Source organism: Bos mutus, chromosome 9 (assembly GCF_027580195.1).
Source record: "Bos mutus isolate GX-2022 chromosome 9, NWIPB_WYAK_1.1, whole genome shotgun sequence".
Classification (NCBI taxonomy): Eukaryota; Metazoa; Chordata; class Mammalia; order Artiodactyla; family Bovidae; genus Bos; species Bos mutus.
The window spans coordinates 50,416,970-50,431,580 of NC_091625.1; the positions used below are offsets into that span (position 1 = coordinate 50,416,970).

The 14,611-nt window shown below is 38.3% G+C and overlaps 2 protein-coding genes across 5 annotated transcripts in view; both read left to right on the forward strand.

Annotated features, from left to right (window-relative positions):
• CCNC (cyclin C) overlaps nucleotides 1-2,265 on the forward strand; it is a 37,033-nt gene extending 34,768 nt beyond the window's left edge. Inside the window, exon 12 of the mRNA XM_070376553.1 lies at nucleotides 39-2,265. Coding sequence (XP_070232654.1) covers nucleotides 39-72 — 34 coding nt within the window. The 3' untranslated portion in view covers nucleotides 73-2,265. The remainder of the gene's footprint in view (nucleotides 1-38) is intronic.
• A 1,415-nt stretch (nucleotides 2,266-3,680) lies between these two features.
• Nucleotides 3,681-14,611, forward strand: part of USP45 (ubiquitin specific peptidase 45) — a 59,101-nt gene continuing 48,170 nt past the window's right edge. The window contains exons 1-4 of one of the 4 annotated variants that reach the window (XM_070376556.1): nucleotides 3,681-3,979; nucleotides 8,570-8,679; nucleotides 12,071-12,240; nucleotides 14,343-14,446. In XM_070376556.1, the coding sequence (XP_070232657.1) occupies nucleotides 8,580-8,679; nucleotides 12,071-12,240; nucleotides 14,343-14,446 (374 nt within the window). In that variant the 5' untranslated portion in view covers nucleotides 3,681-3,979; nucleotides 8,570-8,579. Of the gene's footprint in view, nucleotides 3,980-8,569; nucleotides 8,680-12,067; nucleotides 12,241-14,342; nucleotides 14,447-14,611 lie in introns of all 4 variants that reach the window. The other 3 variants (XM_005902608.2, XM_070376557.1, XM_070376558.1) reach the window with 3 other exon arrangements.

The window sequence follows — 14,611 nt, forward strand, 5'->3', positions numbered from 1 at the left end:
TCAAATTTATTGACTAAACACAATTTTATTATGTACAGTTTTATAGGTCAGAAGTCACTTGGTGAAAATTAAGGTGTCAGCAAGTCTGTGGTCCTTCTGAAGGTCCTTCTGAAGGTCTGAAGGTGTCAGCAAATCTGAAGGTCCTTCTGAAGGGGAGCATTTCTGTACTTAACTTTTACATCTACTGAAGGTTGCCTGAATTCCTTGGCTATTTTTCCCTTTCTCCATCTTCAAAGCCAGCAGTTTGTCATCTTCACATCTCTCTCTGACTCTGATCTCTGCTTTTGTTGTCACGTCCACTTCTCCTAACCTTTTTGCCTCTCTTTCACAAGGAACTTTGATTACAGTGAGACCATTGGGATAATCTTAATCATATGTGCAAAATCTTTTTGCCGTGTAAGCTAATATAATAATAGGTTCTTGGAATTAGAACACATTGTATGTAGTTGTGGGGAGAGCATATTAAGCCTGTTAGATAAAGTTTATTACCTTGTTTTAAATTTGTTTTCAACTTGGTTTATTACCTTATTTTTATTCTCAATTTTGTTTCCCAAGGATAATGAAAGCCATATTAACTGCAAATTGATTCACAGTGAAAATTTTAAAAATAAGCTTCCAACTGGCATTATTAAAGTATGAATCCAATGAATAATTTCATGAAGGGTGTAGTTTTAAATTATTCAGTTTTAATACTTTAATAATAAAACCACTTCAGATTTCTATACCAATGACATCACTTACAATTATGTTTTTTCCAAGTCATTTGGAGTTTAACCGTAGTCTCTGTGAAATCTACTTTGTGGACTGACTTTGAACTAAGATATCATTAAATACTGTAGATTCAAGTACTCTCTGTAGGATCCCCATCATAAACCACAAGTAGAATGGACACAGATATGAAAACGATGTACTTCAATGAGTCACATTTAATCTAATTTATACTTTTGCAAGAGCATTTATTACTAAACAATTCTTTTTCAAGTGTTCATGGCTATTTATTTGAGAAATATTTTTCTGTGTTTTTTTTATTTTTTTCCTGAAGAGATGAATTTGTCCTTCTGTAACCAGCAGAGTGCCAAACTTAGTTTATTTAAGAGGCTTAGAGCAAAAAGATCTTGTCAAACAGAAGTACTGATCATTGCTCCTTGAATAAATGTCCCAAGTTCTTCGTTCAGAGTTAGTTTGAGGGAAGGAAGTAAGGCTTAAAGTGGGATGCAAGGGAGAGAAATCACGTAACTTTTCTGGGAGAGGTCTACTAGTGCTGAGTTGATATCAATCATTCATTCTCAAACAACTCATTCTATTTTTTGCCACAATGCAGGTGAAAGACAATTGGAAAGGAGGGGATTCTTAAGAGACTTAGCACTTTTTCCATTTCTTTCTAAATCCACATCAAGCCCCCACATTTTAGATAATTCAATGAAGAATTAGGAAATTTATTGCCTTTCATGCAACATTTTTTTCAAGAGTTTCTGTCAAAACTTCTTTTGATGCAGCATTTTCACTGCCAATCACTTATTGAAAATACCTGCACAAGTACTCACAGATAAATGTACACCAAGAGGGGGCTGATTGGGAAAAAAAGATGCATCCAGTGGAATTTTAAACAACCAGTAAAAAGAATAAGGTTAGTATGGTGATAAGTTCAAAATATATAATCAAGTGAAAAAGAAAAATCAAGTTGTAGAATAGAAGGTAGACCGTAATCTAACCTGACCATGATCTCTTTTAACAAATGGTAATCATATAAAAATGTAGTACAAATGCATATCATGTGCAAAGACAATTCCTGAAACTATACACAAGAAACAGCAAATAGAGGAGAGGAAATGTTACCTCTGAGGAAGAGAATGGGAATGTGGAAAGGCAGAAAAGATGAAGAACGTTATACCAAACTCTCATGTATTACTTTTATAATAAAGAATGTACCTCTTAAAACACATGATAAAAGCTTAATATATGTATAGCCTATAGCTTAGCAAAGTACTCCATACATTTCCAGACAACAATGATGGTAATATTAAGATATTTAACATTATTTGAAATGTATATACAGCTGACCTTAAGCACACTTATGTTTCTGTTTGATGTTTTGTCATAATGTCTTTTTTTTTTTCCATAATGTCTTGACAATAGCAATAAAAGTATACTTACTAGGTATTATTTAAAAATAATTTCCCTCCTTTGAAGCATCCATCGAATAATAAATTTCACTTTAACTGAAAAGATAAATAATTTGAAGAACATCAGAAACAAAATCTGTTAGACAATTTCCCTTAACTCATGTAAATTTTGAAATGGAAATTGCAGTCTCTGGAGATTTGGGTATATCTGCTGGAAATCAAAATAACTTTGGAAATTCATCATTTTCAAGAAAAATTTAAGTATTGTATCATGATTTGCATAATTCATAAGTTTCTTTTTATGAGAGAGAACTTAAAATTTCATATTCTGATTCAGTCCCCTCCTTTTTTCCTGGTAAATTGGATTCCAGTACATGATATATTTAAAAAACTCCTTTGATTATAGTGTCCTTTATTTATTTATTTTTAATTTTGGCTGTGCTGAGTCTTTGTTGCTGTGGCTTTTCTCTTGCAGTGAGCCAGGGCTACTCTTTAGTTGGGGTTAGTGGGTTTCTCATTGAGGTGTCTTCTCTTGCTGCCAAGCAGGGGCTCTAGGGCACATCGGGTTCTGGTTCAAGCTGCTCCTGGTTAAAAAGCACAGGTTCAATAGTTGTGGTTAGTTGTGGTTAGTTCAAGGTGCTTAGTTGCTCTGTGGCACGTTGGAGCTTCTCTGATCAGGGATAGAACCAATATCTCTTTTATTGGCAGGCAGATTCTTTACCACTGAGCTATCAGGGAAGCCCCTATAATGCAATTTAGTATTCAAATTATTTAGATTTGCTCATTTTCATGTCCTTTTTTCCTCCATGTTCTGTTTCCAATCCAATGTTAAATCATTTATGAAGCAGACATTTTTTACTTTAAAATTACAACACAACCTGGGCTTATTTGTGGAGTATTTTCTTTTTCCCTAGGGGAATACATGATTCCCTACCCTAATACATGATTATGTACCCCAATACTTAGCACAATGACTCACATATTTGTATTCAGTTGTATTTGTTGAATGAATGGTTTCCATACACAGAATGCCAAAGTCTAATAACTTCCTTTGCCAAGTTCTCTATGTGTAAATAATTGTAAATAATTTAAACTATTTCTTAAGAAATGAACCAAAGTTTTTAAAAGAGAAAATCAGTTTTGGGGGGGGTTATTTGTAGTAACTTTTAACTCGTAATCCAAGACTCTCTCCATAAGCCCACATCTGTCCCTTGTCTCAAGAACTGCTAAAGATTACGAATCTAAAGACATTACGAAATGTCTCGTAGCATTTATCCATAACTAGGGTGGATGTTTGCTATATCATTCAAACAAAATATTTTTCAACCAACTACTTTTACTAAACATATGCAAAGTGCAAACACTTTGAATAATCGAGCTTCAAAGAGGTTTAGGTATAGGTCAGGAAATTTTCAAATAAAAAAGAACGGCAGGTAAAGCAACAATAATGAAAAAAGGCAAGAAAACGTATGATGTCAGATGTGACTTAACAGCACGGAAGTCGGAGGCAGTCTGGGCAGGGTGTCCAGCCACAAGTGGGACTTAAACCCCACTCCGAGAACTCGGGAGGTGGGCAAACTCCAAGCTCTATCGGGATCCAATTAGGAGTCTATTTAGGTTACCCTAAGATTAGCTGGGGTCTACCTACTCCTGTGTAAGTACGGGAAGCAGTTGCGACTGCAGCCAGCAGAGCCGGGTGTCCACGCCCACCTCCGGGTAAGCCGCCACGCGAGGGGCGGTCCCAACTTGTCCGGACATTGGGGCGGGCACACGAGGCCCTGCCCCTGCCGACGGGAGGGGCAGCTGCGCAGGCGCAGTCTGATGGGGTTGTGGACGCGGCTGCTCGGCCTGTCAGGGTGAGTTGCGGGTCCGGTGCTGGATTGCCTCATTTTGTCCAACTTCGTTTATGTAACCCTGGCCCTTTGTGGCTTGAAGGGCTTGGGAGAGAACCCTCTCCCCGCCTTTCTCGGTCCTTGGGGGCTCCAGGCGGTCACCGAGGGCCATGAAAGAGTGGCGGAACCGGCAGGGTGTCGGGGCGGCAGCGGGAGGAGCCGGGGAGGCGGGACGGGGCCGCCTCACCTTGACCTAGCGGGGCGGCGACCCAGCAACCTTCCGGCCGCCCTTCCGCGTTCAGCCTCGCGGCGCATTTTCTTTTCGGGAATTTGGGATGTTTTTGTTAGAGACCAGAGAAAGCGTGTCTTACCAAGGTCTTCTGGAAGCATCGTGTAGTATTAGGAACCCTGGAGATGGACTGCCTGGGTCCAGATCACCATCCACCACTTACTGGCTCTTGGCCTGTGCAAATCACCTAACGCCTGGCTGTCTTTCTTCAAGTGTAAAATGGGGGAAATAATAGCAACCTACCTCATAAAGTGATTGATGGTTGGGAGAATGAAGTGGGTTAATATCATTGAAGTCCTTAGAACCGAGTGTGATGCACGAAAAAGTGAGTGCTGGTCATCTTTTTGAGCCTGGTACCCTTTTAAACCTCTGAAAGAATTTTTGTCCCTTTCTTCTCTCCCCTCGCACCCTTGCAGAAAATAATGGCCCAAGAGTAGGAAAATAATTTTTTTTTTCTTTCTTGAGAATATGGGCTTCTACATGCATGGCCTTAAAAAAAAAAAAAAAAAAACAACTTATAAACAGTTTAGTTGCACATCCTACATTATGGACAGATATTAGGGTAATGCAGAAGTTGGAAGTTGGAAAGTTTTATTAGGAAACCACCTGAGAAAAATGGCCATAATTTATTTGTGCTGAAAAGACTTAACATAGCAGGCCTGAGACTGCTGTCCTTAAAAAGGTCTGCTTGCAAGGTTAGCCCTTGCTTGGCTTGCCTGGGAACAATATGGTTTATTCTGTAAGACATGGTTTATCCAGAAGTTACTAGGCCCATAAAAATCCTGCACCCGTGAGTGTGTAATGGGCTTCTGTGAGCAGAAACGTTGCACAGACATTACTTATTGGGGGAAGGATGTAGGGTATTTGACCAGTCTTGGGAGGGAGAGAATGGTAAGGAAGCCTGCATTTGGATTGCTCTAGACTTCACCTGTGTGTTTTTCATTATGCTAGTCTGTGTGTTCACACTACATTGCTGCAATAAACGTTAGCCGTGAGTACACCTCTATGCTAGGTCTTGTGAGTCCTTGCAGTAAATCTCCACATGTGAGAGTGATCTCGAACTCCCCAGACACATTATTGATGATATGCAATATGTGAAGCTCTAATAATTGGAATTTTTTGTAATAATTGGACTTTAATTTTGTCTCTTTTTACGTGAACGGGGAATTGAAAAAGAAAGCTATACAGATGAGTGACTGCTTAATAGTAGGTTACTGTCCAAAATGACTCTATGTTTAGACATATTGCATGTGTCAGAAAAATCACTGGAAATTGACTACATTGCCACATTTGAGTCAGTGTTTTTGAGAAAAGGCATAAGTCTTTTATAGATTCTAAGTATCTGGTTCTTTTGGTTCCTCTGCCAGGATTAGCTATGTATTAATGCTCGTCTTTATCAAGAGTTTACCTGTGTGTGCACATGTTAGTTGCTCAGTCATGTCTGACTCTGCAATCCCAAGGACAGTAGTCTGCCAGACTCCTCTGTCCGTGGGATTCTCCAGGCAGAAATACTGGAGTGGGTTGCCATTTCCTTCTCCAGGAGATCTTCCCCACTCAGGAATTGAACCTGGGTCTCTTAAATTGCAGGCAGATTCTTTACCATCTGAGCCACCATTGGAAGTTTCAAGTTTAGCTGTGTGGGGGGGTGTAAAAATATGACCAGTTTCTTATGGACCATATTTCTTGGATGCTCTTAGTCATGCCCATCTCTTTTTCAGGACATCAAGTTACAATAGTTGTAACAATAATTACAATGGTAAGTGTGTAAGTTTAAGGGTGGAAATATCTGATTTGCAATCTCTTTTGTGTCCTTTCTGTCAGTAAAGTAGAAGACCAGATGATATTTGAAAGAGTAGGGAGAGGAGTTGGAGATTGGGAGAGTGAAAACAATTTCAGATTGCTGTGTAATAAGTTGACCAGAAGTTGTAGTAGATAATGGGATGTCTTGATCTGTTTGCAGTTGTGGTTGTTAATTTAGTAGACCCAGTCGCCTTTCGTACAAGACTTTTTCTCCAGCCTCTTTGGATACTGTCATGGAGAACGTGGTTAATTGGCTCATCTAGGATTGAGATTGTTAGTGGGGTGACATAGTAGCCATTAGGCTGTGTACACGTATTCTGTTCTTGCTAGGTACATGATAAGGTTGTACTCTTTGTACACCTGCCCTTACCCTCACCCCTCCCTTTCCCCACGATGTCTATTTGAAATTAAATGTGGCTATATGACTTGCCCGTAAAACATAAGCAGACTTGCACCATTTGCAAGTAAAGCTTGAAGAACCAGCGCTAGATTTTCTGCTTCTCTTTCTCCCTTCCCTGCTAAGGGCTTGTTGAGATGTAGCCTCTTCTCAACCTGGGCATTAAAAGAGAATAGGAGTGGCTGATCAAGCAAGCTGGCAGAATTTGAAGTTGTGGTCAGAGAATGGAATACTTGAATTAGTGATTTTGTGAGGTTGAAATGTAGCCATAAGTTAATGAAGTAGTCTGGAGGGTGAAGGCAGAAAGAAATGAAGTGGTCAGAAACTTGGAGGCCTTCTTCATCTCTGTAACCTTGAAGGCATTAATTTATTGCAGTGTTGTTCAATAGTGATGACCCTTGGGCCTAAGGAAATGGCTTTTAAAATGGTAAACTCAAAAGCTTCCTTATGTGGAACTTGGTACAACTAAATCAGGATTCAGAATTTATTATTGAATTGAGTGATTGTTCTACCTTGATCAACCAAAGCATATACACAACCACAAAAATTACAGTATAGCTTAGCCAGGTAGCACCATGATATTAGGTAGGATTTAGGATATGTGTGTGCTTAGTTGCTCAGTTTTGTCCAACTCTGCGATCCCCGTGGACTGTAGCCCTCCAGACTCCCTCTGTCCTTGGGGATTCTCCAGGCAAGAATACTGGAGTGGGTTGCTGTGCCCTCCTGCAGGGGATCTTCCCAATCCAGGGATTGAACCCAGGTCTCTAGCATTGCAGGTGGATTCCCATCAGGGAAGCCCATGAATAGTGGAGTGGGTAGCCTCTTCCTTCTCCAGGGGAACTTCCTGACCCAAGAATCGAACTGGGGTCTCTTGCATTGCAGACAGATTCTTTACCAGCTGAGCTACCAGGGATATAGTGGTTTTTAAAAAATGCATTAACTTCTATCTAAAACCTTTAGAATTAACTTTGAATTTTTATGAAATATAAGAGATTTCTTAAAAATATATTTAGAGGTAAATAACAGCATGAACAAAAAATTAAATTCTGTGTGAGACATTATACAACTTTGCTGTTGAAAGTGTGGTCTGTGGACCCCAGCAGTGGCTTCCTGCTGGGAACTTTTTAGACAGGCAGACTCTCAGGTCCTGTGCTAGACTTGAATCAAAATCCACACTTTGAGAGGCTCTCCAATGTGACTCATATGCACTGTCCTGATCTCTTAAAAAAGCCAGGGTCTTAGGGAGGTGAAACACTATTCTCCCATTTCTTGCAGGAAGAACAGCTGTCGATTTAAGATACTGCTGTAACCAATTGAATCATTATTCAAAAAAGCAGACGTTTTGGGTTAGCTGAAGAAATTAGAATATGATAAGATATGATATTAGGGAATTACTCTTAATTTTCTTAGAAATAATGATGTGACTGTATAGGAGAATCTCCTTAAGGAATATATGTTGTCTGCAACTTCTAAATAGTTCAGCAAAAAAGGATGTACTCACATACATGTGTAGATATATGTCTATATAAACATTGATATTTAGATAAAACAGATATGGCAGAATGTTCCAGATGTGGACTCTAGATAGTCTATGGTGTTCGTTATACTGCTGTTTCAACTTGTGTGATAGTTTTAAATTTTTCATAACTAAAAAATGGGGAAAAAACACACAAAAAAGGCAAGAGCTTAAAAAGTGGGAAATGTATTTCTCTCTCTGTAGTCCACTGGGTCGTACAGTGCAGGAAGGGTGTCTGTACTGTGCTTGGCACTTGGCATCCATCCCTGGCTTGTTGAGGCTTTTCCAGCTCCCACTGTTTCCTAGCTGGTGAAAAAAGAGAAAGGGCGAGGCGAGCACAGGAGTCAGAGGTGGCATAAAGTTTATTTTTTTTAATTCACCTGGACATCATACATATAGGGAACTGTTGGTTAAAGTCAGATGTAATGTGGCCTTTGTGTGTTGGTATAATAAAAATTTCTTTAGTTTCAGCTGATGTTTCCCTCTTTCTCCTCTGTTAATTTACGAGGCTCGTTAAACTTGAAGTCATTTTAATATGCATTAAGTCAAATACATACAATTTTTAATTTTGAGGATTAATGTGTATTTCCCCCCAACCCCCAATCTTTTCAGTAAATAACAGATGCGGGTGAAAGAGCCATCCAAAGCTTCACCTGAGAAAGCTAAGAGAAGTAAAAGGCCTCCTATACCTCACGATGAAGACTCGTCAGATGACGTTGCTGGTAAGTTATGATGTCTCGCATCCTGAACAGTGTTTCAGAGGACGAATCATATGTGCTTTTAATGAATAAATCCTTTGCTCTTTATTTTAGCCATTTTCTGCATTACTTCAAAATCAGCTTGTCGATTTCCAAAATACCCTGTTGGCATTTTTGCTGAGATTTTGTTTATTTTATAAAGTAACTTAGAACTGGCATCTTCTCTTGTTGTTTCTCATGACTATTAGAACCGAGCCCTCAAGCCCGTGAGGTTGGTTGATGACCTTGAGGGGCTTCCTGGTTTGTCTTTCTCTTTAGCCTCATGCCTTGGGTTTTAGCCTCTGAGGATTTTCCTTACTGACTTTACCAGTTCAGTTCTCCATTTAAAAAAGATGTTTTTAATCTGTTATTTCCATTTTGAGTGTTTTTAACTTGGACAGTGTTTCAGGACAGATTGTTGAATTGAGGGAGTCTGAACTATGTCTTTAAATATTTGTTCTGTTAATACGGTGTTCTTCAGGGGTTTGATTATTCTTATAACTCTTTTGCCTATCTACCCTAGTTACCGTATTTTCTTAAAGCCTCTAAAACTCCTGTTTTCCTTTTCTTTTTGTCTGCTGTTCATTTTTATTTTTTTTTAGTGTGTTCAGCAGTGTCTCTTTCATCTTCTTTTTGGTTTTACCTTCATTTTATTTATTTTTCCTGAACTCTCTGGTCCCTTCCCTTTGTGTTGCCACTTGAGCCTCAAGTGTTCACTTTTTTGTGTGTGTTTTCCTCTCATGGCAGTGATCGTGCTGCCATTTTTGCTTTTCCTTCCTTCCTTTTTCTTACTATCTTAGCACACAAGCTTTGATTTTCTTTGTTTTTTTGTTTTTTTTTTTTTTATTTTCTTTGATTACCTATTCTTTCATGTAGAGTTGCCTTTCTTGGGCCAGTTTGGTTTAGAATATTTGTGTAAGAAGGAGGGCCAGAGCACTGTTGAGACCTAACTGTTGAGTTTGAGCCCAGTTAGCCTTTACTTCTTTCCAACTACCAGGATTATTCAGTCCTGGGCTTTTTCAGAACCCAAATTCTCTCGCTTCTTTCCAACTGCCGTAGGAATAAGGCTGTTCTCTGCCGTTATGGCTTGCTTTCTTATTTTCACTTAGTGAATGAGAAATCCCCTTCTTTCATTTCTTCTGAAAACAAAATTGGATAAAGGGGAGCTCCTGCCACTGTTGTTGCAGCACAGAGATGTAGGTTTTGTTGTGTAAGCGCAAAGCACGCGTGGTTCTCTGAATCCACTGCTGCGGTGTTCTCTGCACTTCCTTCTGTGCGCACTCCTGTTTGATCTCCACTGCTTTGAGGTGGAAGTCTTCCCATTTAATTTGTGACTTTGGGCTTCAGCTATGTCCTGGTTGCTCTGAGAATGAAGTTTGCATTTCTGCTTTCTGTTCTTTTTGCCCTTGGATAGTTTTGGGGAGGAGAAAGGGGAAGTGTTGATTTTATGTCACCATTCGCACGCTGGAAGCCCTCCTTGTAAAATTTTTATTAATATTTTTAAAATGTGAAGATTTTGATTATTGCTTTTGATTTATGAATGTGAAACAACTATTTGCTTTTAATACATTTTTATATTTTTATTCAGGAATCTCTAGAGGACCTGTTTGTCAAATGAAAATTTGACAATTATATGATTAAACAAATTGCAGGAAACTGAGGAAATTTACTTATTAATGTAGAAGGATATTTTTCACATTTCCCCTCCTCACAGAAGGTAGTAAATACTGTTTAAACACTTATAGGAAAACCTCAGACTTTTAAATTTGTTTATACTTATAAAAAGTATATACAGTTGAGATATTTAAAAGCTAGTAAGTTTAATTGAAGAACCTGGAACCTTTTTATCTTGCATTCACTTATCTCTGAATTCATTAACAATTTCAGTTTTGTATGTCTGAATTGTAGAGTCAGAGACGGTTAAGTTGTACCTTGGCTACATTTTATGCTAGAGATGATTCAAAAGGAGTGTGGAATGATTTTTCCCTTAGAATTTTAAAATATAAAAACTCAAAAAGTGATGACTTTTGGTAAACCATTTCTAGTTCTTGTGTGGTCATTTTTTATCAGTCTTTGTCTAAACAGAGAGAGATGCATTTTTTCAATGGCATGCATCTTTGCTGTTCAACCAAAGGACTTCAGAATTACTTCTTTTATGCCAATTCTTACAACTTGCTCTTGGTGTAAAATTAGAAGTTTTAATCTTTTATCAGATTTACATTTTACTTTTGTTGAAATTATGTATTTTAATTTGTCACATTCTTTGTCTTCAGAATGAAATGGAAGTAATATTTAGTCTCATTAACCAGTAGATAAAAAGGAATGCTTTATGTTCAGAAAGGAAAGTAGAGAAAATTGAAATGTACATACTCCTGTTTCCCTCTTCAAGGTATTCAGTCTCTGCCTTTGTTGTTTGATTTTGGCAGATAGCTGTAGGTTTGGTATTTTGGACATTTGAGGTGGAGAAATTGAAGAGTTCAGTTATTTAGGAAAAATGGAAGTGTACTGAGCCCTTGGGAGACAAATATGGTTATTTGAAGAATTAAGAACATATTTGCTCATTTTGGCCTTTTGTCTCCACACAGTGCACATAGTTGGAATCTGTTATAAAGGACAATTAATGGCCATGCAAAATATATTCGTTATTCGGGAATATTCATTGAGAAGAATTCTTGTTCCTGCAAACTATGCCGTTGTTTGTTCCTCTCTTTTCTTTCTTTCAGCAGTGGTGAAAATAGTATCACAGCAGGGCTAGCCCATGGGAAAAATTTTTACTTGTGTATCTTAGTGGAAAGAAAATATGTTCAAAATGCTTGAGGCATAGTAGCTGCTCAATAAATAATCTTCTTAATTTATTTATTAAACTTTAATTTTTGAACTAATTTTAGATTCACAGGAAGGTACAAAACATATGCAAGGAGGCCCCATTCACTCTTCATCCAATCTCTTCTGATATAATATCTTGTATTTCTATCGCACAGCATCAAAACCGGGAAACTGAAATGGGTACAGTGCTTAGAGCTAATTCAGGTTTCACCAGTTGTACATACATGTGTATGTATGTGTGTGTATAGCTTAATAACACGTATAGCTTTCTATAACCAGCAGTGTCAAGATACTTGACTACACTCTGGCCACTCCGAGTTCTGCTTATGTATAGCCACACCACTGCTCTCCATCGAAAGTCCCTGGCAACTGCTAATGTGTTCTCCAACTCTATAATTATGTTATTTCACAGATGTTTTATAAATGGAATCATTTGTATTCTTTTAAGTTATTTTGTCTTTTGAATCTTTGTGCTTTTTAGTTAATAGTATTTTAATATTGTTGACTTTTGCTTGCTGATGTTCAAATTTTGTTTTGCCTCTTTCAGTAGGTTTCACTTGCCAACATATAAGTCATGCTGTCAGTGTGCACCATGTAAAAAAAGCAATAGCTGAGAACCTGTGGTCAGTTTGCTTGGAATGTGTAAAAGAAAGAAGATTCTGTGATGGACAGCCAGTACTTCCTCCTGATATCTGGTTGTGCCTCAAGTGTGGTTTTCAGGTGAGAAAAGTCTCTTTTCTGTGACAGTTTGTCTTAAATATTTTCCTTAATTGCTCGCTGTGAGTTGGACTGTTGGTAGTGCTTAGAATTTAAGATAAATTTATTCTGTGTTTAGATAGAACTCTCCAAGGCCAAGCTTAGAAATGTTTAAGGTAAAGTAAAATGTACATTGTGTTCAGAAAGTTATAGTGCATGGTTTATAAGTATTTTGAAAGGGAATCCAACCTACTTGCAGTATTCTCATATGTGGACCCTCCTTTACCTATTTGTATTTACTTAGGAAATGGATCCAAGCCTTTTTAAGAAATCTTTTGGGATTCATTTTCTTTTCTACGAGAAGTGGTTTTTCTTTTTTTTTTTTTGCAGAGTATCTTCTCTTAAGAGCTTAGACGCAACTGATATTATTAACAAGGGAATTTTTAAAGAAAATTAAAAGTATATATGTATATTTTTCAATAAGAGTTATCTTTATTATCTCATATAGAAAGCCAGAAGTAGGGTCACTCTTGAGTCAGTTACTTCAGTGGAAAAAACATTAAAAACTGAGATGTCTTCCATTTTTCTGCTGTGCTATCCTATTCCACGGTTTCAGGATAGTCAAAGATGTTTCATGCATTATGTATCATACAGCAATCCCCAAAGGTCAGAAGGAGGGCAAAAAGTACATCCCTTCCCATATGTAAAACTTTCTCAGAAACATACATTAGACTGCCCCTCATGGCACATTGACAGAAATTGAATCTCATTTCTTTACTTACCTGGTGATGGGAGTTACTGTGATTGGTCTGAGTCTCAGTAGTTTTCAGTGGAGTTGGGTGAGGTGTGTAGAGTATTAGAAGTGTGTGTACAGGGGACGGGCACTGCTGCCCTGTGAAGATGCTCAGTGTTCCACTGTGCATCAGAGAAATGGTATGGAAATTAACTTGGCTCATGCCTGTTTTTACTGTATGACAAGAAGTAAATTAAATTAGCCTCTCTGCAAGAAGTTGAGTTTAATGAGAATCTAAATTGCTTTCTGAAACTTTTTTAAAAAGTTTAAAACAAAACTCCCCCCCCTGCCAAATTTCAGCCATTTGTTTTTTTTTTAATCTTTTAATTCCTGTGGGGTTCATTAGTTCTGTATCAGTTAACATTCTCATTTACAAAGACCAGTTTACATTCAGTTCAGTTCAGTTCAGTCGCTCAGTTGTGTCCGACTCTTTGCGACCCCATGAATCGCAGCACGCCAGGCCTCCCTGTCCATCACCAACTCCTGGAGTTCGCCCAGACTCACGTCCACTGAGTCAGTGATGCCATCCAGCCATCTCATCCTCCGTCGTCCCCTTCTCCTCCTGCCCCCAATCCCTCCCAGCATCAGAGTCTTTTCCAATGAGTCAACTCTTCGCATGAGGTGGCCAAAGTACTGGAGTTTCAGCTTTAGCATCATTCCTTCCAAAGAAATCCCAGGGCTGATCTCCTTCAGAATGGACTGGTTGAATCTCCTTGCAGTCCAGGGGACTCTCAAGAGTCTTCTCCAACACCACAGTTCAAAAGCATCAATTCTTCGGCACTCAGCCTTCTTCACAGTCCAACTCATATCCATACATGACCACAGGAAAAACCATAGCCTTGACTAGGTGAACCTTTGTTGGCAAAGTAATGTCTCTGCTTTTGAATATGCTATCTAGGTTGGTCATAACTTTCCTTCCAAGGAATAAGCGTCTTTTAATTTCATGGCTGCAGTCACCATCTGCAGTGATTTTGGAGCCCAAAAAATAAAGTCTGACACTGTTTCCACTGTTTCCCCATCTATTTCCCATGAAGTGATGGGACAGGATGCCATGATCTTCGTTTTCTGAATGTTGAGCTTTAAGCCAACTTTTTCACTCTCCACTTTCACTTTCCTATCTGACATATCAAGAGTGTGCTGCGTGCTGCTGCATGCTCAGTCCTGTCCAACTGTTTGTGACCCCACGGACTGTAGCCTGCCACGCTCTTTTGTCTGTGGGAGTTCCCAGGTGAGAATACTGGAGTGGGTTGCCATTTAAGGATAATTTAGGTTTTGATTAATTTGAAATGAACTTGTATGGAAGTCATACAAAGAGTGTTCTATTTATCTTTAGGGATGTGGTAAAAACTCAGAAGGCCAGCATTCATTGAAGCATTTCAAGAGTTGGAGAGCAGAGCTTCACTGTATTATAATTAATCTGAGCACATGGATCATATGGTAAGTTAGATTTGGTTAGTACTTGTGTCTACTATAAAAAATATCTGAGTTTTATAAGGTAATATATCTAAAGCTATTATATCAGCTTGTGCTTTTAAGCCTGAACACAATCTGTAAAATAAGAAAATTAACATCCATGAATATAAAATTTAAGTAAGAAAGAAA